We start from the raw sequence: 26042 nt of genomic DNA, 5'->3' as shown, positions 1-26042 counted from the left end.
CGAACCCCCAGTGCCAGCATCTTGGGCTGTGGTAGTTAGATAGCCACATGCACACAGTCCAAAAGAGGTTTACAAGCACTGCATTACTCACCAAACTGACCTATTCTACAAACTTGTTGAGAGCCACAATGGCATTAGTTTTGGGGCCCATCTGCAAATGGATCTGCAAATGGAAAAAACATGAACATGATCAATTGCCAACTGAACTGGGGTAAGGTGGACCATCGTGATTCCTAATGAGGTTGCTGTAACAAGTACACAAATGGGTTACCCAAGAACTGTTATCCTCTTTTTAACCTTTTCTCTCGAACCACACATTAGGTGCTAATTAATTTCTTGGTTTAAAAGACAAATGTCTCCCAAGGAACCTTCCTGGAATGAAGACCCTTCCCTCTGATTTATTCTTACTTCAGAAATTATGGAGGTTTCCAGCAAAAACATAGAAAACAATAGTGACAGTTCTTTACTAGACTATATATGTATGTAACAGAGCAGAATGAGCAGCAAAATAGACCCAGGAGTTTCCAGTTAATGCAGATTTCCCTGTGGCACGTGGTGATTCCCAGGGCGATGGTGGCTTGGCCCAGTGTGGGGAAAGGAAGGAAAATGGCACCTTTTGCTCACTCACAGGCAGCATGTGACCTCAGCACCACTGCCAGCAGCAGCAGCAGCAGCTGGGGAAGGCAGGCAGATGCGATTGTAGTGCTGAGCTGCAGCGCTGCAATATCCCTGGCCTAGCACACAGCCTCTGCAGCACACCCCAGTCACCCAGCGGAAGGGAGCAAGGCAGGACGGAAGGACAGACCCACACCCGGGGAAGTCTCGGGCAGAGCAGGTAACTTTTCAGGTGGTGTGCTCATCCTCCTGAACCGTGGGGGGAAGAGGGATGCCAGCTTCCCCCACTGCCTCCACACACAAGGTCGCTCCTTGTGAGTCTTAAACATTCAGTAACAATCTTGGGGCCTGGGGGATCTGGGATACCTTATTCTTATGAGATGTCCCCAGGACACATATATGTTGAAGGATGCACTTTTTATTTCAGGAGCGTTGGCAGTAATGAGATTTTTGTTTTCAGTAAAATTAGATTTTTTTTAGATTCTTATTCAGTAAGCAGTCTTGTTCTCCTTGTTCCCCCCCAAAAAATGCACAGAATACGCTTACATTTGCTGGGGTCTCAAGCCTGAAGTGAGTGCCAGGCACCTTGACTATTGTTGGCAAGAGAGCAGGCTCAGGCTGAGTGCAATGCTGCTGAACATTGAAAGAGAGGTGCCTGCAGACTGGCTCAAGCTGGCTCAAACTGTGGCCACACTTCTGTAGCTATTACTTTTTGAAGGTGCAGAGGCCAACACCAGCTGAGCACATTCCGAAAGTGCCACAGATACTACCTCAGTTTTCTTTGGATGAGTTCAGTGACCCCTTCTCAATATTCTTGGTTTGCAGTTGGGCTAAAACGTTTTGTGGGTGTGTGAGCAATCTTCAGCTGCTTTTTTTTCCAGTATATCTATTTTATTACACTTCAGTAGTATCTGTGAACTGTCAATGAAATAACTAAACTCATGTTAGCAGGCCAGAAATGTGTGAGATCTCTGGAGTAATTTCAATTACTATTTAAAAGTAGTACAGACTCATAAGACATGTAGCTGTGAACATTTGGAGATATGCTTCCTTGTCCTACTTTTGATATGATGAGTTATTTTCCTTGTGTTTGAATATCTGTGTGTGTTAAGAAAGAATAAACTATGAAATGGCATCATGGTTTCTCTTATAACAAAAAAGATAGAAAAAGAGGATTAATTTTGGGGAAAAGAGAAGAAGAGGAAAGGAAAGACATGCTAGATGGTTTCAGGTCAAATTGTTTTCACATGTAGATTATATAATTTTTAAAAAAATACCAATCACATGCAGTAATGCCAATCTGCTTCCTACCAGAATTTTAAATCACAATAACTTATACCTCAGCAGCCAGTTTTGTTGGTAAAGGAACCACTCTATTTACACAAGTTAACCTATTATGCAAAAAAAAAAATCTTGATTGTAACTTGAAGCAGAGTCTATTAGTATAGACTTTGTCAAAAGCAGCTTCAAAATCAAGAAAGGAACTGTACCTTTTGATTATTTTTCATAAAGAAGCATTCACTTCTTTATGCTGCCTTGTTATTCACTAAGCCATCAAGTGAATCTGCGCCTGTTTATATCACAACTACTTTAATTTCATATAATTTTTTTTCTTTCTTCTCAGTCTGAGCATTTATAAAGCCCTTTCTTTTCCTAATCTAAGCAATGCAAGACCTAAATCAATCCTAAGTGGCTACCATTTTTCACAGTGTGATGTATGGCTGTGTGTTAATTAGATTATTCCCTGATGTGTGGCCTAGTGTTTGTGGTAACTTTCAGTATGCATAGCTGTGTTTATTTTCACATACTGAGGCAAATTCTCAGTGTCTTCAAATTAGCTCCTTGCAGGTGTCTTTCCTGAGCTAATCTTGACAGACTCTCCCTGCCAGATATGCCCATCTTCAAGAGCAGGAGAGCACTACACATGCAGGAACCTCTGTGCTTGGGGCTGTATGCAAATTTAATGCCCAGCTCATGTTTGTTTCTCTTACATGGATGACAGATATTTTAACAATAACTTTTGCATTTCCCCATGGAAATCCCATTGTTTTACTGTATATGTGTGATCACATGTGCTCATTTACTCTCTATGTGTTTGAATATGATACTGCAACCTATACTTATAAATAAATACGTATAAACCCTTTCTGTATATTAGTATATAGTTAAAATGAGTGAGAAATCTTGTATCAAGAATGAGTTGTCAAACAGCTCTTTATCAGAGATGTAGCTAGATCCCAGAGAGACTTACCAGATACTAAAAACATAGAGGGTGGAAAATGTGATAAACAAGAAATTGACACTGAAAGTAATTCTACAGCACTTGGGGTTTCATGCAAAAAGCAAGTGCATAGGAAATAAGCTTTTGGTTTCTGATGTTCAAAGCAAATACAGTCAGAGTGAATGATATTCCAGCAACTGCATATAGAACTTTCTCCAGATATGTCACAGTTTTCGTGACTTACATGAATTCTCTCTGCTGCTACAAATTTTGAAAGAACTGGGAGTAGCTGAAGAGCTATTAGCTGTTTTCTGCTTTTTAAGGGCAGTAATCACAGTGTGAGTACTTGGACACCAACATCTGTATGTAAGCATTGAAATAAAAATTGTCTTGGCTGTCAAGGGCACAGCAGAGCACAACAGCACTCCCTCCTTCTTAGTCTTTGTGTGCAGACATGCCTCTTTCTGAAAGGAATTACTCAAGGAGGAGATTCATCGTTGTCCCAAATGGGACATTTTTCCCAGTCTGCAAAACCAGCTTTCAGTTATGCTAGTTTATATATTTAAAGTCAGGTTGTACAAAAGTCACTCTTCATAAGAAATTTGAAACATAAATTCCAGACATATGAATAGAGGTATTAAAGATATTTTAATACAGGGAATTCATATAGACAGTAAATACTGTTTTACTGATTTTTTACAAGAATTGTTTTTCTTTAGATATCATGGTCTATCAGTAGGCTAAAGTTGTGTTTCAATAAATCTTTTCTTCTCTGCTAGTGATCATTCACAATGCATTTGGGGGGCTTAAAAAGGCATCCTTATAAACAAACTATTTTTTACTTTAATGTACTACTAGAAAACTCATTCTGCTCCTTTTTTCTGCTTGAGATGGGAATAACAATTTCATGTTAGTGGTGTGTAGAAGAAAAACAACAGAAAACACCTGCCTACTTACGTATTCAAAGACTGACATCACAGTTCAGTAATTCAAACAATTGTCTTTTTATTCTTAAAACCAAAATTGCTATTTGTATGAAGAAATATAACTAAACCTATGTGTGGATGCTATATATATATGTGTGTGTGTGTGTGTGTGAATCTGTAGATGGTATATATACGTATATGTAAAATATTTTTTTTCTTTACCTTCTGATACTCCCTGCTCTGGAATTATATTAAAGATAATTAAAGAGAGTATCCCATAATTGAGGTATATTAAATATGTTATACCTCAGCAAGTTTAATGTTGTTTCACAAATAATGAATAATAGGTAATAGTATTGAACATTATGTGATAAAATGACAGGAATGAAAGAAGTTATATAATTATCTGGTGAGGTTTGGACACTCCCATTATTTTTTAACTTCATGCATTAATCAGTTTTAGAACATAAGGAGTAGACACAGCTTTCCAAAACATCTGTTGCTTCAGCATATTTTTATATTCACTGGTGCTACTTCTCTTTTTTGTTTCATGAGATGCCTTCCTTTGTTTCAGATTGTATTTCTTCTCTTTCTTACTTGCAAGGGACTCATTAATGTTAGAGTGAAAATGTCTCAACTTTGGATTTTATTCCGAACTGTTGTTCAAAAATCTGTTGTTTAAATGGAAAAGAAAATGTGCACATGCCTTGGCAGCAACAGCACGTGCCCACGTGCACAGCAAGCACCCGTGGCTGGTGCGGCAGGAGGAGGGTGAGCAGGGGCTCTGTCTCTCGGCAGGCTACCACACCGAGGGGTGGAGAGGAGCTCTGTCTCTCGGAGTGCTTCCCCAGGGAGCCTCCTGGGCTGGAGAGAGCCTTTAAAACCTTTGTCACTGGCAGGACTCGTCCAGGCCACTTTCCCCAAGGGTGGAGAGAACTCCTTCCTGCTGTTAGGGGAGCTTCTCCAGACGACCCAAGGATTTCCTTGGACAGCTGGACTGTGGGAGGGGCTGTGCGGTAAATAAGAAATCATGGAGAGCATCACCCCGGCCCCGGGCCTTGCCTTCTCTCACTCACTCCTTGCTGGCCCTTTTTGCCCAGCCTTTGCTGTCACAACACTGCCCTTGCCCTTGGCCCTTGCCTCTTGCCTGTGCTCGTCCACCTGTAGCCCATGTAATCATCCCTGCCCACTGCCCTGCTGCCCCCCTGTTTGGTGCCTCTGCCCACCGTGCTGCCCATGGCTGCCCTGCCGCCCTTCCTGCCTCTGTCCTGCCCAAACAGCACGTCACCCACTGAGCATCTTGCCACTCGTGGAGTTGGTCCCTTCATTTGCTTCTGCCTCTGCTGTCTCCACTAATGAGGCCAATTTCTTTCTCCAGATCAATACACTTTTCACAGGTGTGATATCGACCTTGCTTATGTCTAATTTCACCCTAGAAATCTTAGGAATCCCCCTCCATCCTTACTTTGGGATGGGACATTGTCTTTTATTGTGCTCTGTGATAACTTGCTAGTCTTCATACTGTAAATTGTTACCTTCCATAGTCAGGGTTTCCAGCATATAGATCTACAGTAGACTGTACATTAGCATGTATTTAGAGGTTTGATGGTAAAGATGTGTGGTAGTGTGGAAGAAAATACAATCAGACACACTGAGGTGTAGCCATGTCTTGTATGATTTGATGGTGAGGGGAGGCTCATGACATGCTGTCTCATGAAGTTTTCGTACAAGTTTCCAAATTTAACCACCAGTTAGTTAACCATAGATACAGGGCGAAAACAAAACTGCCATGACTTCTTAATGTGATTTTATGCATTCCAAAATTATGTAGGAAAAAGAAGGATACCCTAAAAAAGCAAAAGGAGCCCCGTCTGTAAAATGGAGAGTTGTTTTACTTTCAATGAGTAAATGTTATATATTATTTTTACCTAGGCAAAAAAATGCGAAGTAGTAGATAGATTTGATAATTTGTCTCATTTCTATGAAAAGATGTAAATAATCAATTGGAAGAACTGAGGAATGAAACCTCATCCAATTGCTGAATATATGTGGCCCAAAGGACCTATGTAAAGGTGTATAAATGGAATTAAAAAACATGCGTAGCAGAGATCGCTGTGCTATATTATCAAAGAGTTGTACCTAAATGTGTATATAAACTGTGCACATAATGTATATTTCTCTTTTTATCTGGAGCTCTTTCATTTGTCTTTCAGATTGGTATGCGTTCCTCTTGGTGCTATTACGTGTTTATTTCAGTTATGGTGATTTCCGCATCACCGGTATTTAGAAAAAAAGGAATTGTGGACTAAGACACCAATATGTCTTTACTGGTAAAATTTCCCTAAGTGTTTTCAAAGATCCAAGGAGTTTCATTCTTTTAGGATGTGAAAAGAGACAAGAGAATCCTGATAGTTTTTTGCTTTTGGTTGAACCATACAGCCCTTTAATGAGGACAACAGCTTTTGTGATTGTCTCAAATCTCTATAGAGACTTTTTCCAGTAACTAAATTCCTGTTCTGGTTATATACCCAAATTCCTTTTTTCTGCCTGATATTTATCATTGATTATTTCAGAAATGCTGTCTGCAGTTAAGATTTGTCTATAATTTTTGTCAATTGCTTATGTCTTCTGTGAGTCATAGAATTCTGAGGTTGAAACTTCATTGAGTTGCATTCAGTGTAGTCATGTGGTTAATTTGTTTCTAACATACAAACATAAAATTATGTCCTTATCCTAAAATATTTGCAACACTGTATTCCTGTATGTTTAAATTTATTAGGACTTCCAAAAATGATCAATCAAATGCTGGTGTTTTGCCTGTCGTTTTCTGCTTGTGCACATATGGAAATATCTCTAGCTTGCACCAAAAGAGATTTATATTGTGTATTAGAAAAATCGCTTAAAAAAAAGGGCTCTCAAACACTTTAACAGGTCGCCCAGGACACTGATGAAAGTATTTAAAGGACATGTAGATATGGCACCTCTCTAACTATGGTACATGGTTTAGTGGTGAACTTGGCTGTGCTGGGTTAAGAGTTGGACGCGATGATCTTAAAGGTGACCTAAATGGTTCAGAGATTTTACGTTGGCCCAAGACGCCCACCACAGCCTCTCCATCACTGCCCACCACAGCTGGACATGGAAGAGGAAATATAACAAAAGGCTCAAGGGTCAGCATCATTAAGCAATTATTGTCACAGGCAAAAGAGATTCAACTAGGGTCTAAAATTAGTTTTTATTAGAATTTATTGACAATTAAATTAGAGTAGGTTAATGAGAAGTAAAAGCATATCTTAAAACACCTTCCCTTTCCCTTCTCCATGGGCTCAACTCCACTCCCAAATTGCTCCACTGGGATGGGAATAGGGACTGCAGTAATTTCATAATACGTGATTTTTGCCACTCCTTCCTCCTTAGGCAGAAGATTGCTCACACTCTTTTTAATTCCTCACACTTCTACAGCAGACAGTCCTCCACAAATTTCTCCAATGTGAATCTACTGGATATGATCAGATTTTCTTAGTGGGCAGGCTACAGAGGTGGCTTCTATGATTAGCTGCTGGAAGTTACAGACCCATGGAGAGAGGAACTCTTGCTGGAGCTGGTTTCCTGGTAGGACTTCTGACCCTGTGGAGGACCCATGTTGGAGCAGGCTGTGCCTGAAGGATTGCACCCTGTGGAAGAGTGACCCACATTGCAGCAGTTTGTGAAGGTGCCTGTGGGAAGGCACTGGAGGAGTTTGTGGAGAACTGTCTCCTGTGGGACAGACCCCATGCTGGAGCAGGGGAAAGACTCTTCTCCTGGAGCAGTGACAGAACCTGTGATGAACTGGCTGCAATCTCCATTCCTCATCTTCCTGCACTGCTGAAGGGGAAGAGGTGGAGCTTGGGAAGGAGGGAGGGGTGGGGAAAAGTGTGCTTAAGATTTAGTCTACTTCTCATTATCCTACTTTGATTTTGTTAGTAATAAATTATATTGATATCCCCATGCTGAGTCTGTTTTGCCTGTGATGATGTTTTGTGAGTAATCTCTCCCAGACCTTGTTTCTACCCACAAACTCTTTTGTTATGTTTTCTCTCCCCTGTCCAGTTGCAGAGGGAGTGATTGAGCAGCTTCAGTGGGTGCCTGGCATCCAGCACAGTCAACCCACTACAGGGTATTGGACTGCAGTTCTTTACAAACTGCTCCAGTGTGGCTCTCTTCCAGGAGGTACAGCCCTCCAAGGCACAGACTTGCTCCAGCATGGGTCCCTTCCCTGGGTATTGAAGTGCTCTGCTGTAGGGTCCTCCATGGTGGATACTTGCTCCACTGTGGACTTCCACGGACTTCAAAGACAGCCTGCCTCACAGCTGGCTGCAGGGGAAGTTTTGCTCATGCATACATACATATATAACTGGAGTACCTGTTCCTCATGCTTTTTCATGTACGTGGGTGTTTGCAGAGTATATTTACATATACTTACACATATACATATTCTCACTCTTCTCTCTGACTGTAGATGTACAGTTTTCTTCTTCACATTCTTAAGTACATTATCCCAGAGATGCTGCCACCAGCACTGATGGGCTCAGCCTTGGCCAGTGGTGAGTCCTTGCTGGAGCCAGGTAGCATTGACTAGGTTAGACAAAAGGGGAACTTCTGGCAGCATCTCACAGAAGCCACACCTGCAGTCACCCACTACCAAAATCTCATCCCACAAAAGTGTACAATGTGTCTATCTGGCTGCCATCTTCTGTAGATTTTTTTTTTCCCCAGCAGCCTTGATGCTCTGTCCTGAAGCATCAAGAACTGCAAATGGTCCCAGGTGGAGGAGATCCCTACACAGGAGCTGCTAACTAGAAAATACCATGTATTTTTATTCTCCTCTCCAGGCAAAGAAAAGTAATAAGGATCCTGATTTGAAGCTAGAACCTGTTTGGTAAGGAAGGATAGTGTTGTTAAGGTTGAGTGAGAATTAGTGAGAAGGTTAACAATGCAGATATCCTTGTTGGAGTCTTACAGACCAGCCAACCAGGATGAAGAGGCAGGTGAACTATTCACTAAGCAGCTGACTGATAATTCACAATTGCCAGCCCTTTGCTTGTGGAAGACTTTAGCTTGCCAGATATTTGTTGGAAACTCAACACAGCAGAAAGAAGGCAGTCTGGGAGGTTCCTGGATTATGTGGAAGAGAACTTCCTGTCACAGCTGGTAAGGAAACCTACCAGGTGTGGTCCCTGCTAGACCTGCTGTTTATGAACTGAAAGTGGTGGGAGAATGCCCATCCTGAGCACAGCAACCATAAAATGATAGAGTTTTTGATTCTTCATGAAGTAAGGAGTGGGGTTAACCCAGCCCCTACCTGTTCAGGACACAGAGAGTCCCATAGGAAAGAGTCCCTGATGGTAAAGGGATCAGGAAGGGCGGAATCTTAAAAGCATAGGAGCATGCTCTATTGTTGAAAGACAAGCCATCAGGGAAGAAGACTGGTCTGACTTTTGCTGGAACATGGGATAAAAGAGCTTATGACCTTTGGAAGAAGGGGCAGGAAACCCAGGAAAAGTACAAGGATATAGTTAGGATATGTAGAGAGAAAATCAGAGGCAAAAGCTCAGCTAGAAATCAACCTGGTCACTGCTGTGAAAAATAATAAAAGTAGTTTTATAATAAATTAGCAACAAAGGGAGGTCCAAAGAAAATCTTCATCCTCTATTGAACATGGAGGGGAATTTTGTCACCAGGGATGATGGAAAGACTGAGGTACTTGATGTGTACTTTGCATCAGTGTTTAACGTAAAGACCTGTCTGTTTTCCTCAGGACAACCAGTCCCCTGCCCTGATATACAGGGACAGGGAGCAGAACAGACCCCCTGCAGTGCAGGAGGAAGTAGTGACATGCTGTGGTACTGAGACATTCACAAGTCTGTGGGGATGGATGGGATTCACCAAAGGGTACTGAGAGATCTGCCAGGAGAGCTTGCCAAGCCACTCTTCATCATTTATCATGACTTCTGGTTAACCGGGGAGGTCCCAGACAACTGGAGGTTGGCCAGTGTAGTGCCCACCTACAAGAAGGATTCAGGGAACTAGAGGGCTGTCAAACTGACCTTGGTGTTTGGGAGGGTTATGGAACAGATATCTTGAGTGCTTTCATATATCACAAATAGGACAAGCAGGGGATTAGGCCTGGCCAGCATGGGTTTAGGAAGGGCAGATCCGGCTTGATCAGTTGATCTCCTTTTATGCTGAGGTTACCAACCTAGTGGATGAGGAAAAACTGTGGATGTTGTCTACCTTGGACTTCAGTCACCCCCAGCAGTCTGCTGAGGAAGCTGTGTCCTGAGTGACCAAAAAAATGTGTATTCTGTATTTCCTCTATGTTAATCCATGTAGTCTGTTTTAACTGTCACTTTAAGATTCAGCAACCCAGGAAACTGAACTTGTGTGTTTTACACTGGGTTCCCAGAAGGGGGATCCCTTTAGAAACCAGAAACAAATGTGTGTGGAGCTCTTCTTCTGTTGTCTTCTGGCTATCTAGGGGTTGGCATGGGGCAGATCTCTGAGTTGACACCAAGAAGCTGCATTTTGCAATGCAAAACTTCTCCACAGTGAACTTTGCAACAACTTTTCGCTGCTGCTGCTTTGTGCTGTGCTGTTTGGCAAGGTAGCTTTCTTTTGTTCTCCTGAGGCTTTGGAATCTCACAATACTGTTCTCTCCAGCTGCTGCACCAGGCCAGGGGAGATCAAACCCGCTGCATGAGTTCCAGCCGCTGCCCGCAGCTGCTGTGCTGTGCTGGGAAGCTTGACCATCTATCTCTCCATGAGTTCCAGCCCCTGAGGGTGGTCAGTGTTGCAGCAGCTGGGAAGTTTCTTCCAGCATCCCAGCAGTGTTGATTTGTTTTGGACAAAAAATAGTATTTTGGTTGTTGCTGTTTTTCTTTTTAGTAAGCTTTTATTTTTTCACTTAGACCTTCCTACATTCATTTTTCCTTACTGATGAAAGAGGAGTGGTTAAAACTAAAGGGGAAATAAGAGTGACTAAAGGGGAATAAGAGTGACTCACTTTTGAGTCACTCTTTTGTATAACTGTATTAAACTAAGGCAAGCTGGCAGTCCATGGCTTGGGCAAGTGCCCTGGGTTAAGAACTGGCTGGAAGGCTGGGCCCAGAGCATGGGGGTGAATGGTGCTGCAGTTGGTGGTCAGTCACTCCTGGGAATCCCCAAGGCTCAGTATGGGTTCCAGCCCTGCTTAATGTCTTTATTGCTGGTGTGGATGGGGGGATTGAGTGTACCCTCAGGAAGCTGCAGACAGCACTCAGCTGGGCAGGAGTGTTGATCTGCTGGAGCACGAGCAGCCTCTGCAGAGTGATCCGGACAGGCCGGGCCGAGGGGCCCAGGCCGGCGCTGTGAGGTTCAACAAGGCCAGGGCTGGTTCCTGCACTTGGATGCCATCAACCCCATGCAGTGCTACAGGCTGGGGACAGAGTGGCTGGAGAGTGGCCCAGGAGGAAAGGACCTGGGGATGCTGACTGACAGCTGGCTGTACGTGAGCCAGAGTGTGCCCAGGTGGCCAAGAAGGCCAATGGCATCCTGGTCTTTATCAGAAATGGTGTGGCCAGCAGGGTCAGGGCAGTGATTGTCCCCCTGTGCAGTGGTGATTCCCCAGCTCAAGTCCTGTGTTCAGTTCTGGGCCCTCCACTTCAAGAAGGACATGGAGGTGTGGGAATATGTGTCCAAGAAGGGCAACAGAGCTGGTGAAGGGTGTAGAGAGCAGGGCCATATGAGGGGCAGCTGAGGGAGCTGGGGTTGTTTAGCCTGGAGAAAAGGAGGCTCAGGGAGACCTTGCCACTCTCTACAACTGCCTGAAAGGAGGCTGTAGCAAGATGGGGTTGGTTCTTGCAGTCAGTTAGTGACAGGACGAGAGCAAATGGCCTCAAGCTGTGTCAGGGGAGGTTCAGTTGGACATTAGGAAGAATTTCTTTACTGAAAGGATGGTCAGGCACTGGAACAGGCTGCCTAGTGAAGGGATAGAGTCACTATCCCTGGATGTATTTAAAACAGGCTGGACCTGACAGTGCTATGGTTTAGCTGACACGGTTGCTTTGGTCGAAGGTTAGACTCTGTCATCTTTGAGGGAGCAAGGAAAGGACATCCATCAGAGCTAATCAGAGGTCTGGTGAGAGTGAGCAGAGGGGTAGAGGAGTCTATAACTGCTGGAATATATACTTGCCTAGAGAACAGGTAGTTGAATTCCTGAGTCTTGCAAAAAGCTTTCTTGAGCATCAGCAAAACATTTATCCCCCTCTCCAGATGCTGTTGTGAAGACATTGACAAAGCAGTGCCATTTTGAGAGTTACCTCGAATGGTAGACATGAGCTGCAGCTCTGAAGAGTCCAGGTCTGCTCACAAATCATCAATCTGCTTCAGTGTGACAGGTCAGTTCCACAGGACTTTATAGATTTATTAAAAACCCAGGTGAAGTTGCTCCTGCCTTCCTCTCCTTGGTGTCACCCAAAGCTCAGGAGGAAGGGAGATAGTGGGGAGTTGGAGAAGGAGAAGTGACATGGAAAAGACAGTTTGCTAAAACCCCAAGTCTGCTCTATTTTTAATAAAAAATACATGGTTAGTAATTATGCTGTACATACCTCATCCATTGTGACTATGAGAATCATAAGATCAAGCCTCCATCTTGAATTTTAAACATCATTTTTGTTTGGACTTGCTAGAAACACAACAGTGAGTAGAGAAGTTTTTCACATGTGCATAAATCTGTGTTAGTGATTCAGGGTTTGAGCAAGAAACTGTACTCCTTTGCCCTAAGGACAGTTTCTTGTTGCATTTCAAAGACTTTTTATGATTAATGAATGCGTTCAATCTTGTATAAAATTTAAAAAAATCTCTTTTAAATTGTAGACAACTTAATAATGAGACTTCTCTAATAGAATAGACTATTCTCTAATAGAATATTTGGCTGTTTTGGTTTGGTTGAAAGATCTTGAGACTTGAACAGTGTTAAAGTACAGAATCCATATGGGTATAATTCCAAGTCTTGGGCCCTGCTCATTTAAATTTATGAAATACCTGTTTTCAGAGTTTGGTCCTTTAAAGGAGAACTCTCTGCTTCCTGCCATATGTAGCAAGTTTAAACACACATACAAAATCTGTATGTGTGCTTAAACTTGCTTTTTTTAAAACACACTGATTGTGATCTCATTGCTATGTTATTTTATATAACGCCCCCCCCCCCCAAAAAAAACCAAACAAAAACCCAAAAACCAAAAAAACCCACCAAACAAAAGCCAAACAAACAAACTAAAATACTCTGCATTTCCCTATTCACATTTTAAGGATGTGCATTGAAGTAAGCATCTATAAAATGTACTGCTCTTCTTCCGTGGTTGGTAAGTGTTATTGATGATGGTCCTGGCTCAAAAAATGCTTTTTAGAGCTGTGAAACATTTCTACATTCAAGTATGGCTAAACATGTTGGAGTGGCAATCATCTAAATAAAAGAAATTTAATTCTGCTGAAACAAAAAACTACTGAGGTAGATTCTATGAAACATCATATATTTGGAGTCTACAACACTACTTCCTGCAAATGTAGAGAGAGGAATACAGCTTGGGTTCTAGCATTTGCTGACTGGAAAGATAAACTATAAAAACAATATGGTAGTTGTCAGGACACAGATATCTGTGCTAAATATGATTTAATGTAGTTTGTAAAAATACAGATATAATTAAATTTATTACAGAAAAACAACTGGTGTTATCAATAACATGAAAATATACTTCTCCCGCAGAAACATCACTCAATGAAAGCAGCAGAAGACAGTTTCTAGGATCATAAGAAAGAAAATATTTTTTCATTGTTGAATTTATTTGTTCTGAAAAATTACATTGCATGTTATAGATTAAAAATCTTATTTCTCAATATATCTTGCAAGAGTGAACCTTAAAATCAGATTTAAAAATACAAAAAACTGTATTGCAGGCTGTTCAATTACAGGGTATAGTCTTTCATTGTTTTGGATAGGTGATGCCCTATCCAACTTACTGCTGCCCAGAGAACTTACTGTTGCTTAAAAGTATGTGATTCAAAAATGTGAACTTCTGAATACTGTTCACCTTCACCCTTCTCTTTCAGCCTTCACCTCTCTTGTCTCTTTCCAGCACCTTATATGAATGGTTACTTAACTTTAACCAAAATGTAAGGCGGCTTTCTGTAGTTTTTAACATAATAATTCAGTTCTGTTTGGTAAGTCTATTTCTGATATTCCCTTTTTTTCTTTTCCCATGAAGCACCTCTGGTTTTTTCCAAGATGTCAGTTTTGTGCTTGTCCTCGTTAAACAGGTAACTTATGTAGACATTGAGAGAAATCTTTTAGGTGACTGAAAGTGCATCAGTCTAAGGTATGAAAAGTGTATTTGTTAACCAGGTATTTGACTCCATTTCTTGTACAACTCCCAGCAGATCAGGAGTTGCTCTTCCAGAAGAAGCTGTAGTAGTCTGATGTGATTTCTCAAATGCACCTGAGTGGAGCTTTGCAGAACAGAGAAGTTTAGCAAGGGCATGAAGAAGTAAACTCAACCAAAGAAGAAAGAGTGGTGATACACTAGTAAATATGCTAGTTATGTTATAAATTACATTTGTTTAATAATTCATAACTGATTCTGCCAAATTGTGAAGTGACTGTAAGTAGATGTCCTCCCACTCCTTTGTGCTGTGTTTTACAATAAAAAGAGGCAAAAATGTACAGGATGTACATATTCATGAACTGCATTCTAACTTCTACCTTCTCTTTATCTCACTGAAATATTTGGAGTTTGCACTGTTTGTACTGATAGCAAAAGTCATTGTGTTCTTTATAGTGCGATTTGTTAACTTTTACACAAAAGTATGTGAATATACTTTAGCTTTCTTGGGACCTGCTCTAGTCTGCTGTAAGAAATTGTCAGCTAAAAATGACCTTGGAGAGTTTTGTTTTGCATTTTGTTTAAAGAAAGCATTGCAGAATATAATTGCAGCTGTGATACTAGAGAAGAAAAAATACTTGCTTGTCTCAGTGACTTCAGCCTGGGGACAGACTTACAAGTACAGGATTTGGGTTGTTCAAACACCTGGAGCTGCTTCACTCTGTGATCTAAACTATTATTTTCTGCTAAGTTCTCATTTCTGCAACGTACAATTGTACTCTGCACAGAAAAATTTAAAGACTAAAGAAAAGCACATAGCCTACATGCTAACATGTAGATATCTCTGGCATCAAAGTTATTTCAAACAAATCATTTGGGGTCATCAAATCTACAGGATGTTCATAGAGAAAAAAACTGTAAATAGACTAGAAGGAGTTGGTAATGTCAGCCCCAGATTAACATTAGAGCTGTGAATAGGAACAGGCACGCATAGCTGTATATGACAGAGCAGACACATATATCAGCAAACACTGAGAAATGAAGTTTTGGAGGCAAAGTCTTGAGATCAATGAAGGAGAATTTTTTTTTTAAAGTACGATATAGACTGGGAGATCAAGTTACAATGAATGGCAAGCTAGCTGAAGTTAATTACTGAAATGAATTTATTAAAATTTATTTACAAATAAGTACATTAAAAGGTAGAAAAACATTTTCCTACATTGTGTGAACAAATTGCAGGTTATGTACTTTAAAGCTGGTCAGTAATAGCGGAACAAATCCTAGGCTTTTTATTTATTTGTTTTTATACAGTTATACTCAACCAATACTCCAGACATCACAAAAGAACATGATGAAGCAGGTCATAAATCATGAGTATGAAAATCAGCCTGGAGAACTCACTGAAGTTGACTGATGGTCTTGAAAAGTTGAAATAATTTCATAATTAGACCTACTTGGACAGAATTTCTTCAATATAACAAGGACATTACTGTTCAAGTTTGTGAAATGAGACTTCAGCTTATGGAAGTGTCTCTCCATAGGGAAGCCAGGCATACTGGTAGTTACCAAACCAAAACACAGAATTTTTGCATTTTATCGCTGGAAATCACAGTCTACTTTAACACCTTCAGCCACAAGGTTTTAGTCCTCATTCATACGGTTTAAATTTTATTGCTGTTGCTTTCACTCTGACAGTTGGTAAAGTGTCAGTTTTCCTACAACCAAAGGACTTAACTTTATCAAAGGTTGTGCTTCCTAAAATCCTTTGATCCTAATGATCCTTTTATTTTCATGGTGGTTATTTATGAATGAATAGTGAGGAGGGCTTATTTAGGTTTTCTGACATACCAATGAATAAGGGCACAATTTAAGCATTTGTGAAGTTTATGTTGTTCATATTCACAATTTTTAAAGTAAATTACTTACTTTTCATTAAAAACTATTTCTAACAACTTCTATACAGGTGTTTTGGGAGTATGTATGTTGTCTGAACTCTGGTAGATGTACAGTGAAGTGTAATTAAGCTGAAGAAGGTCCTAAATATTTTTTCTCTATACACAGTTTAATAACTTTTGATGGACAATTTAATTTTAAAATCTTCAGCCTTTTGGGAGGACAGGAGGCCAGTTCAAAGAACATCAGCGTCTCATAAGGCAGTAAGAAAGGAAGAGGGCAATGATAACATTTTGTTCCTGGATTGTCTGAAGAAATTACATTTTTCATATTTAATTGCAAGACGTAGATGACAGAAAATTGATGCCCGGGTGAAGTGATAAAATGCCTACATAATGAAGGAATATAGATGTGAATATGTAGATCCCTGCTTGCATGCGATCCTTTTCAGCACAACAAAATTTAAAACTGTACAGAGCTCTTAAGATCATCAGTCTATTGTGCATAAATATCTGTAGTTATCTAGCATGATCCATGTTATGATTTTACACTTCTCACAAAGTCAGCACCTTAGATTTTTCTTCTGAAGTGATTCTTTCTCTCACTGAAGATACTCAGGATCTGTTTGGACACAGTTCTGTGCCACATGCTCTGGGACGACCCTACATGAATAGTGAGGTTGTACCAGATGACCCAGTGTCGTCACTTCCAGGCTTAACCATTCTGTGATTCTGTGAAAATCAATCTGAGAACATCAAAAGCAGTTTTTTACTTGGAAAATAATATGTAGAGCAGTTTTTAGGTAATGTCACTTAGACAAAATGTGCGCCATTCAGTGAACAGTTGGGTATTGTTCAGAAAATGTGGTATTAAGATGGGATGGAGGTTCAGTGACCCTAATAGCCGCATTCTTAGATGTGCATTTGATCTTATGTACCCTAGTTGGTCATTGATGCCAGGTGTCAGTGCTCATAGAAATTTCTCATAGTTTGTCAGCATTTTTGCAGTCTGACAGAAAAAATCCATCTTGAAACGGCCTGTGAATGGCAGAAGGCTGTTTGTATGGGAATTCCCTTAGTGAACTATATTTTGCCCTTTAATTTTAGCCTGGATACTAGCTATCCAGATGTAATAATGCAGCTCAGAAACTCTTAAATGAAGGGGGAAAAAATGACACAAGAGAGTCCACATTTTAAAAATATTTTTGAGTAGTATAATTTTTATTTCCACCTAACTTTTGTTAGTAGATAGACTAGCAACTTGTTACAGCAGTACCAATTTTATGTCTGTAATCCATGTGCTGTTTAAAATGGCACTTCATTCGTGGCTCTGAGTTTTGCATTCTTGAAGTTGTTGATATTCTCAAAGTAAAGATTGTGGTACTTCTGGAAAATGATTTTGAAACATCTGTTAGAAGTTGTAAGGAAAATAATTATTTGTAAGCAAATAATTAAATAAAAATTTTGGAATTTTAAATAAAACATTTTGTTGGTGCTGACAATCTTGTAGAGATGCAACATACATTATGGTGTGATTGGATAGCAGTATCAGCGCAAAGCAAAGGTTGTTCTGGCTGTAAATGGTTTCACAAACAAACTGGGTGGTTTGATGCAGATCAAGTGAGTCACATCTAGTTTTCAGAATTGTTGCTTTAGTAACAAGTGGATACACTACACATGGATAAAAGAGTGAGATTAAATAGAGCCTGGGGTTTGTTGTACAGATTCCCAGCATGGAAAACCTGTGAGGAAAAATGTCCTACCTAGTAAGTCCTTATGTTGCTTTTTTTAATTTCAGATATTGAAGCTAAAGATTAAAATTATTCCAGTGTGTTAACAGTTTCAGAATGTATCACATTTTAATGTCTTTCACAATTGATCATTAATATTCTTTGAGCTTAACATTAGCCTTTTCTTATTTTCTTCTTGTCATCTAATGCCGTTGTTTACTGAAATTTTCTTTTGGTATGTTCTTCTAGATGCAGGACCAAGTGCTCTATCAAGCTAATATATAGCTTTCAATACATCAGAATACATCAAAAGCCCCATTTGGACTGGCATTAATTAATACTTCATCTGTTCTGTTAAGTTCTTGTTTTATTTGTCATGAATGTATCTCTTTTTTCGCTTTCTACATGAAACAAATACAAAGAATGCTAATAAAAATCTAAATTGAACTCAGGGAACTAAATCTAAAGTGAGCTCAGTTCTTCTAATTCCAGCAAAGAGAGAAAGAATTCAAACAAATCCATGTTAGTTTCTGAGATAAAGGAAAATATCTTAGAGAATAAAATTACTAATTATTATACATTTCTCAGACTCCCAAGACCTCAGGCACTTTAAAAAGACAACCAACACTAATCCAAGGTTGAACTGAAAATTTGCCAAAATAAAGCAGGTGGGAATTTTATAGGGTTTTTTCTGTATTTTTTACATGTTGCATGCTTTTATTATTTTCAAGTAAATTTTTTGTGTGTACAGAAAAACAGAGTAACAGATAATGCCTTTCAGACTCAAATTTTTCATACTGCACCTCTTCCTAGCACTCAGGTAATTGGAACTAAAATTGTAAGACTGATAGGAAAAACTGCTGGAGTATACTTTAGAGTAGGTTTAAAAGGCATATTTCTTCCAGACTTCCCTGAATGAAGGCAGTGCATTTGGAGTGGATTCCTATAAGTGTTTACATTAATGGTAGTGTATTTGAGATCTCTTGCAGCTAAAAGAAATGCTTCCTAATTTTTTTAATAAAAGTATTGTATAAGATCAGTGGAGTTGTGATTGCTAGAAGTAACTGACTACTTTCATAATGGAAGAAGCTAGTATCTATCTAAAGTACAATACAAAGTAGTTGCCAGTGTTTCATAGTATAAAACACCATGCAGGAACCTTAAAACCTGCAGTCCTTGGTACAGTCTGTATCAAGCAGATACAGGTTTTGTCTCATTCTTTCTAGTCCTGTGAGAATACATCAAGGGACAAAGCCTCAGGTGATAAAATTGTCATTTTAAGCTTAAGCGGTAAATGGAAGATCCTGTGATTGGAGTGCAGTATTTCGAGCTGCAGATACTGTCTATTTGTGATTGTGCCAAAATGCTGTGCAGCCAATTTTTGTGTTTCCAGGGTAATCAAGAGATTGGTTACAAATATAAGGCAAGGATATAGATAATACGTAAATAAGGCTGTAGAGATGTTCTGTGAAAATGATCAAGGAAAGCCACAATTTGAGAAGGACACTGCAGCATGAGTGTTGTGCCCTGTGTGAGATAATGGCAGTGGGGATGTCTGTGGTTTGCTTTACTCCCAACACATTACAGCTCATGGCTCTGGGTGCTACCAGTGCCAGTATCTGGTCCACTGAACTCAGGCATTTCTGTGGAATTAACATTTTCTAGTTTTGTCATAAAGCTTTCAAACAGCAGTTCTTGCAGCCCTCTTTCAATATGTCCTCTGGTCTCTTCTGTACCTGAGGATGAGGTCAGTGTCCCCTGTAGGGTTGATCCTTTTTTTTTTACATGCTCTTCCCTGCTAGCAGTCAAAACAGAAGCAAAAGGAAAAAAGGAGAAGAGTTGAGAAAAGTGGGGGTTACTGCTGTGAAGTGGGTGCAAACAGGATTTTGTTAAAAATGAAAAGAGGTTGGGTGGAGGTAGATAAAAAGAAATCTGAAATAATTGTTCTGTAGAATATGGCCTTTCCACAGAAAGGCAGAAATCTTTCTTTTCACTTCTGTCAGAAGATAGTCAAACAGAGAATCTCGTCTATTAATTAGAAAAAAAAATACTCATCAAACACATCTCATCACTGGAAAGCTAATGATCCACAGCTGCTAGTCTGAAAGGGCAGGCTTTTTTTCTCAACAGTAGGAAGCGTTAATAATTTTGGATAAGATTTCTTTTTAAAATATACTGTATTTTGCAAAAGAATAGGATATTCAATATCCTAACTTAAATTAATTTTTGAAGTGTTGTACACTAGGGATAGTGTCATGTGTCTCTCTGAATGATGACTTAATGCGTGTCTCTCACTAAGAGTGTCAACTGAAAATGACCAGTTCATGCCTGTGACTCTGAAAACTTTGATCTCATGGGAGAGATGAAAAAAGCCCTTCTTATATTCTTCTGTATAGGAAATGGCAGTTGTATTAAACTGTAACCTTTGAGACTCACACTCATCTCTCAAAATAGTTAGCTTGTTTCAGTAGTGATGACCATCCTTTTTTTACACACACAGAGCCATTATTTTCCTGGAAGTTATCATGTCAGATACCATCCACTAGATGCTTTACAGACATGGACAACTCTCAGAACTGTTCTTTTATACTTATTTGTTAGCTTTTCTGGTTTGCTTTGGGTATGGGACTTTTTGGCCTATACTTGCTTAATGGAATGTTGGTTTACTTCTCCACCTTTCATGAAGATTTGTACATATTGCTTCCTTCTTCTCTTTCACGTCCGCTATCAGGCCTTTCATCCATAAGAACTGAGTCCTGGAGTTTTCTTGCTGTTCTGCACCAGATTTTGGAATTGCTCCTGTTTACTTAAAAGTTTTGCCTGATACTGGAAATCTGCTTGTTTTCTCTCATACACATTTCATGAGTGCATTTCTTGTCTGGGAAGAATAATGAGGCCATTTAGGTCAGAGGGCCATAACTGTACTGGTCTCATGCAGCACACATATCATTTGTGTTGCAATGTTTGTGTAGTGCCTGGCTGACACCGTTGCCTAAAAGGAGGAACTGGTTAAAATTCAGACAGACTAGATGGAAATTAAGGTGGCAGGTCAGCAAAATCGTCTTCAGGAGATGACAGGTGTAATATCAACATTTTGAATGGCATGTCCTTACAATTTGTAAAAAAGGTAATATCTTAATATGTTTTAATGGCTGCACTGTAAGGAATTAATGCCCTTGAAGGTCATTTGGCCTTTAGAAACTTCAAGGGAGAAGTGTTTGAATTGGAATTCATCAATATTCTGGAGTACAGAGCACATGATGGCCATGTTCCTCAGACTCTAGTCAGGTCCATGTCTCCTGAGACTGTGTGTAGATTGTTGGCTTTTTTCCTCTGGGGCCAGGGAGTGTTTAAATAGTACTTCATTTCTTAACCACTTTTTAACCACAGTTCAGCTGGGGCCCTGATAAAGTCTGTATGTGTTGCCTTTTCTCAACAGGTAATCTCTAATATTTACTTTTTTGGTACTTTGTGCTTTTTGCTGGCTTCCAGAGCATCCTTCAGTGTGCATTCATTGACTCGGTATTTCTGGGGTTAAAGCATGCAAGGGTATTTTGTTTTTCTTTTTAGACACAAAATTTGTTGCAAGTTGGTTACATCTGATTTGCCACTCTCTTATATTCAGCAAGGTCACAGATCAGTTCTTGAATGAGATGAGACGTTGCTTGCTTCTATTGTGGTTTTAAGCCTAGCTGGAGATGAAACACCACACAGCCATTTGCTCAAATGTCTCCTCTCTTCCCCCAGATCCTGGTGGAATGAGGAGGAGAATTGAAGTTTCTACATTGATATAAGAACAGTTTAATGATTGAAAGTAAAGTGAAATGCCATAATAAAGGGAAATAAAAATGGTAATAAAATGGTAATAAAAAATACCCAAACAAAACAATGCAATGCAGTTTCTCACCACCTACTGACCCTTGTCAGACCCCTCTTCCTGAAATCACATTACCCACCGTTCTGGGCAAGTCCACCTGGTTTATATCCCGAACATGATGCTCTGTGATGTGGAAATACCCCTTTGGTCTGTTCCAGTCGTCTGTGCCAGCTGTGCTCCCTCCCAGCTTATTTTGAATACCTTCCACTGGCAGAGCATGAGGCAAATTGAAAAAAGGCCCTTGACTTTGGATAAACACAACTTAGCAAAAAACCCAAAACATCAGTGTGTTATCAGCACCATTCTCATTCTGAATCCGAAACAACTGCTAGGCAGAATTAACTCTACCTTAGCTGAAACCAACACAGCTTCTTAGACATTACCATGTCTAACAGATTTTCTTTTAAACTAAAAAACCTTAATTTTTTTTTCTTTCAAATGTAAAACTTCTAGAAATGCCAATATCCTTGTTTTTGTATCAAAAACACTGCTTTTCAGTTCTTTTAGTAATTATCATGTTTGTCTTGAAGTTTCATAGGCTTGCATATACATAGTAAAGAGGGGTAGAAAGTATGGGGGTGAGGTAAGTTACCTGATGTTGAGAAAGATTACCTAAGATTTAGAACTATTTTTTTGCTTTCTATGTGGGTGCTTGTATTTGATAAGATAATTTTGTTGTAACTCCAAACAAAAATCTAGCAGAAGACTCCAAACAAAAAATCTAGCTGAGGACTATTAAAATCTGCATTTTATTCTTACTGATCTTTACATATATCTTGATGGCTAATTTGGGAAAATGAGCTCTGTTTTGGTTTATCTAGGTATTGGCATTGCTTTAGGTTTGTGAGTTCTGTAGCACGACACCTTCAATCCTTTTAGAAGGTATTAAAAGTAATAATATTCAAAATCTTTACCATTTGGATGAAAAGGCTTATCAAGATTTCTGGATGTTTATCCAGCTCTAGTATGTAGTACAATTTGCTTTCACTTTTTTGTTGTTGTTGTTTTGTGTTGTTTCTTGAAGAAAACAAACCCCGGTTGTGGCTACAGCTACAGGTTCATTGATAGGGAAAATTGGAGGTAAAAATGGCTTTAGTTTGTCCTGTAGTCCAATTATTTTTTGTTATTTCCTGTAAACAATTAATTTTGTAGCAGCATTGGTAAGGAACAATGTCTAGACAGTGGTGTATGGAGCTGGTGGTGGGATGGGTTTCTCCGGCAGTGGGATGACCAAGTTGATCCCATGCTGAAGGCCAGCCCCGGTTATTTAGGCACATATCTCTAGGAGATGTAACCCAACCAGGCTTCTGGCAGCCCCTGGTCACAGAGCACTTGAGCTGTTTTGAGCTAACACTGCAATAAATCAAAGTTTTCAAAGTGGTGGACTTAGGTGGCTTCTCAGCATTCTTCTTAAACCTATTTTTGATGAATCCACAATCAGTTCTATTTTACTATACTTTCTATAAAATAATCATATGATTTTAGCTTTTACTGTGATTTCTTGCTAGTTTTCCATCCAAAAGATTTCTGATTGCTACTTCTGTTTGTTTGTATGACATTAGTACAAAATGACGATGTTCTTTTTTTCTAAATAGCAGATTAGTATTTAATCAACTTTTGTGCCATCTTTACACTGCTAGAGGGTTGTTTCAGAGCTATAACCAGATTCAATAACATGTTGAGGTCTTCTTTAAATTTATCATATCACTGTGACCTACAAGAAAAATGGAGAGGGACTTTTTACTAGCGTATGTAGTGATAAAAGAGATAATGGATTTAAACTGAAAGAGGAGAGGTTTAAATTAGATATTAGGAAGAAATTCCTTACTGTTGAGGATGGTGGCACTGGAACAAGTTGCCCAGAGAAGTTGTGAATGCCCCATCTCTGCAAGTGTTCAAGGCTAGGTTGGATAAGGCTCTGAGCAGTCTGATCCAGTGAAAGATGTCCCTGCTGTGTTGAGGGGAGTGGATCTAGGTGGCCTTTAAGGTCCTTTCCAACCCAAGCCTTTCTATGATTCATAAAAGCAACTAACCTTTCTTAAAATGCAATCTTATTTTTATGCTCTTTTGCATTATTCACAAAAGCATCATTTTATGAGAGAACGATTAATATTCTTCTTGATGACAGTACATCAATTTTTCTTTTCCAAGAATTAAGTAGGAGGGATTGGGAAGGGAAGTAGTTATGTTGTGGAGGTAAGTGTGAGTCAGCAAAGTGGTTGAACAACACTCCACAAGGAGAGGTGGATTTCTTTAGAATTGTTTCAGTTTATTGGTCTTAACTCTGCACAAGAGTTTAATGCTGATTTCAATCACTTTTTTTCCTGCTCTGTCTTCTAGCTTTTTCTTTTTGTGGTCTGGAACTTTGAGCTCTACATGATACCACTGGCTTTGCTGCTGCTGCTGGCATGGAACTACTTCTTGATCGTATCAGGAAAAGATAACAGGCAACATGATACAGTAAGTCTTCTCTACTTCAAGGGCATATATGTTCTTTGCTTTTTTTAACTAGGTAAAATTTTTAAACTGGGTTAAATATGATATCTTTTTCAAAATGTCTCCCTTCACAATGTTCGATGGACAATTTTCCCACCTGCAATTTAATTTTATTCTGGCTGTCCAATATAAGTGAGTCTGATTTTGTTGAGATGTCGTTTAAAAATACAATAGAACATGCATTATCTAGACAATCTGTTTTGTGTGGGAGCAGAGAGGCTTATTTCCTATTTGAGGAAAAGGCAAACTCTTTGAAATTATTTTATATGGCTAAGTCCTTATGTTGTATTTTGTATTAACACGTTGAATTTAAAAATTAAAATTATTCCAGTTTCTTAACAGTTTCAGAATGTATCACATTTTACTGTATTTCACAATTCATCATTAATATTCTTTGAGCTTAATATTAGCCTTTTCTTATTCTCCTCATTTAATGCCATCATTTAATTAACATGTAGTTGGGATATAATGTAGGAAACATTTACTAATAAATGGCATTTATTAACAATATTAAAATGGTTTAAATTTTCAGAAGTACATATCAAAAGTTGAAGTTGGATTCTATGCTGTACAAATTTTCCAGCATCCAGGCAGTTAAAAGGTTTTGCATGCCGTACTGCTAAGCCTTCCTTATGAATTTGATATTTGTACTAGTTTTTGTATCCCAAGAGCAGCATGTTGTCTACTACTTTATGATCTGAATAGATAACTGAATGGGCAGGAGAAAAATCTAAAACAGATTAGATAATTGATCTCTGAGGACAGTGGTTAATGGAGGTCAGTAACAAGTGGACTACCACAGTACAAGGTCCTGTTTAACATCTCTTCCAGTGATGTCTAGGAGATGATAGTGCACCCCCATCAAGTTTTTGGGTTACATCAGTTGTGTGGGACCATTTGACACTCTGGATCTGCCACTCAAAGAGATCGAAGTGGGTTGATTAAATGAACTGATAGGAGCCCCATGAAATTCAGAAGGAAGAATCCTGCTTTTGGGGAGAAATAACCTGTTGCAGTGATAAAGAGTGGGAATTGGTTGTCTGAAAGCAGCTGTCTGAACTGGGCCTAGGGGTCTTAGAAGGCAGCAAGGTGATCAGAAGCACAGGTAGTGGATTGCGGGAAGTGGTTATCTCCACTCTTCAGCACTTGCCAGAATGCATCTAGGATAGTGTCCAGTTTGGGCCATGCCAGTTCAAGAAAGTCATTGACGGACTTCAGCAAGTTCAGTGAAGGGCTACCAACATGATCAGGGGCTTAAGCCCTCATCAACCAGCCCTTGAAGAGAAGCTGAGGGAAGTGGACTTGAAAGATCCTGGCAAATAAAAGGCTTTTAGTGACTGGAACGCCCTATAAGGAGGTTAACAAGAAGATGGAGCTGGACTGCACAAGTGATCTGTGGTGGTAGACACAGCAAACTTCATTTGAAACAAAAGAGGTTCAGACTACAAAACCTTTTTTGCTATGAGAATTGTTAAGCAGTAGAAGAGAATGCTTAGGAAACTGCAGTTACTATAGAAAGTTTCCAGGAACTGACTGAGTAAAGCTCTGAGGAACCTGATCTGACCTCATGGCTGACCCCACTTTAAGCAGGAGCTTGGAAATCCCTTCCAGCCTGAATGATCCCCTAATGTATTGCAACTGCAGTTATTAGAACCCATACAGCCCTGATCCCAACACTGTTGCTACCTGTCTGCATCACTAAGACTGTTATGTTTCCAAGGATCATCTAAAAATAAGGGTGGGAATGATGAAGGTATTCCCTAATCCCAAATGTGATTACATTTATGGAAAAAGCTTAAGATCAAGATTTAAAACATGCAATACTTAAAATACAGCCCATTGTTTCCTGATGGCTGAAATGCTTAAAGCTTCTCAACCTGAAGATTTCATG

The 26042-nt window shown here is 39.5% G+C and overlaps 1 protein-coding gene across 1 annotated transcript in view; it reads left to right on the top strand.

Annotated features, from left to right (window-relative positions):
* The window catches only part of MCTP1 (multiple C2 and transmembrane domain containing 1), a 215830-nt gene that overhangs the window by 140197 nt on the left and 49591 nt on the right, over positions 1-26042 (top strand). Inside the window, exon 16 of the mRNA XM_058823353.1 lies at positions 23996-24115. Within this exon, the coding sequence (XP_058679336.1) occupies positions 23996-24115 (120 nt within the window). The remainder of the gene's footprint in view (positions 1-23995; positions 24116-26042) is intronic.

Source organism: Ammospiza caudacuta, chromosome Z, assembly GCF_027887145.1.
Source record: "Ammospiza caudacuta isolate bAmmCau1 chromosome Z, bAmmCau1.pri, whole genome shotgun sequence".
Taxonomy (NCBI): domain Eukaryota; kingdom Metazoa; phylum Chordata; class Aves; order Passeriformes; family Passerellidae; genus Ammospiza; species Ammospiza caudacuta.
The sequence above is the reverse complement of the archived record's forward strand: the minus strand, read 5'-3'. Positions and strand labels throughout refer to the sequence as shown.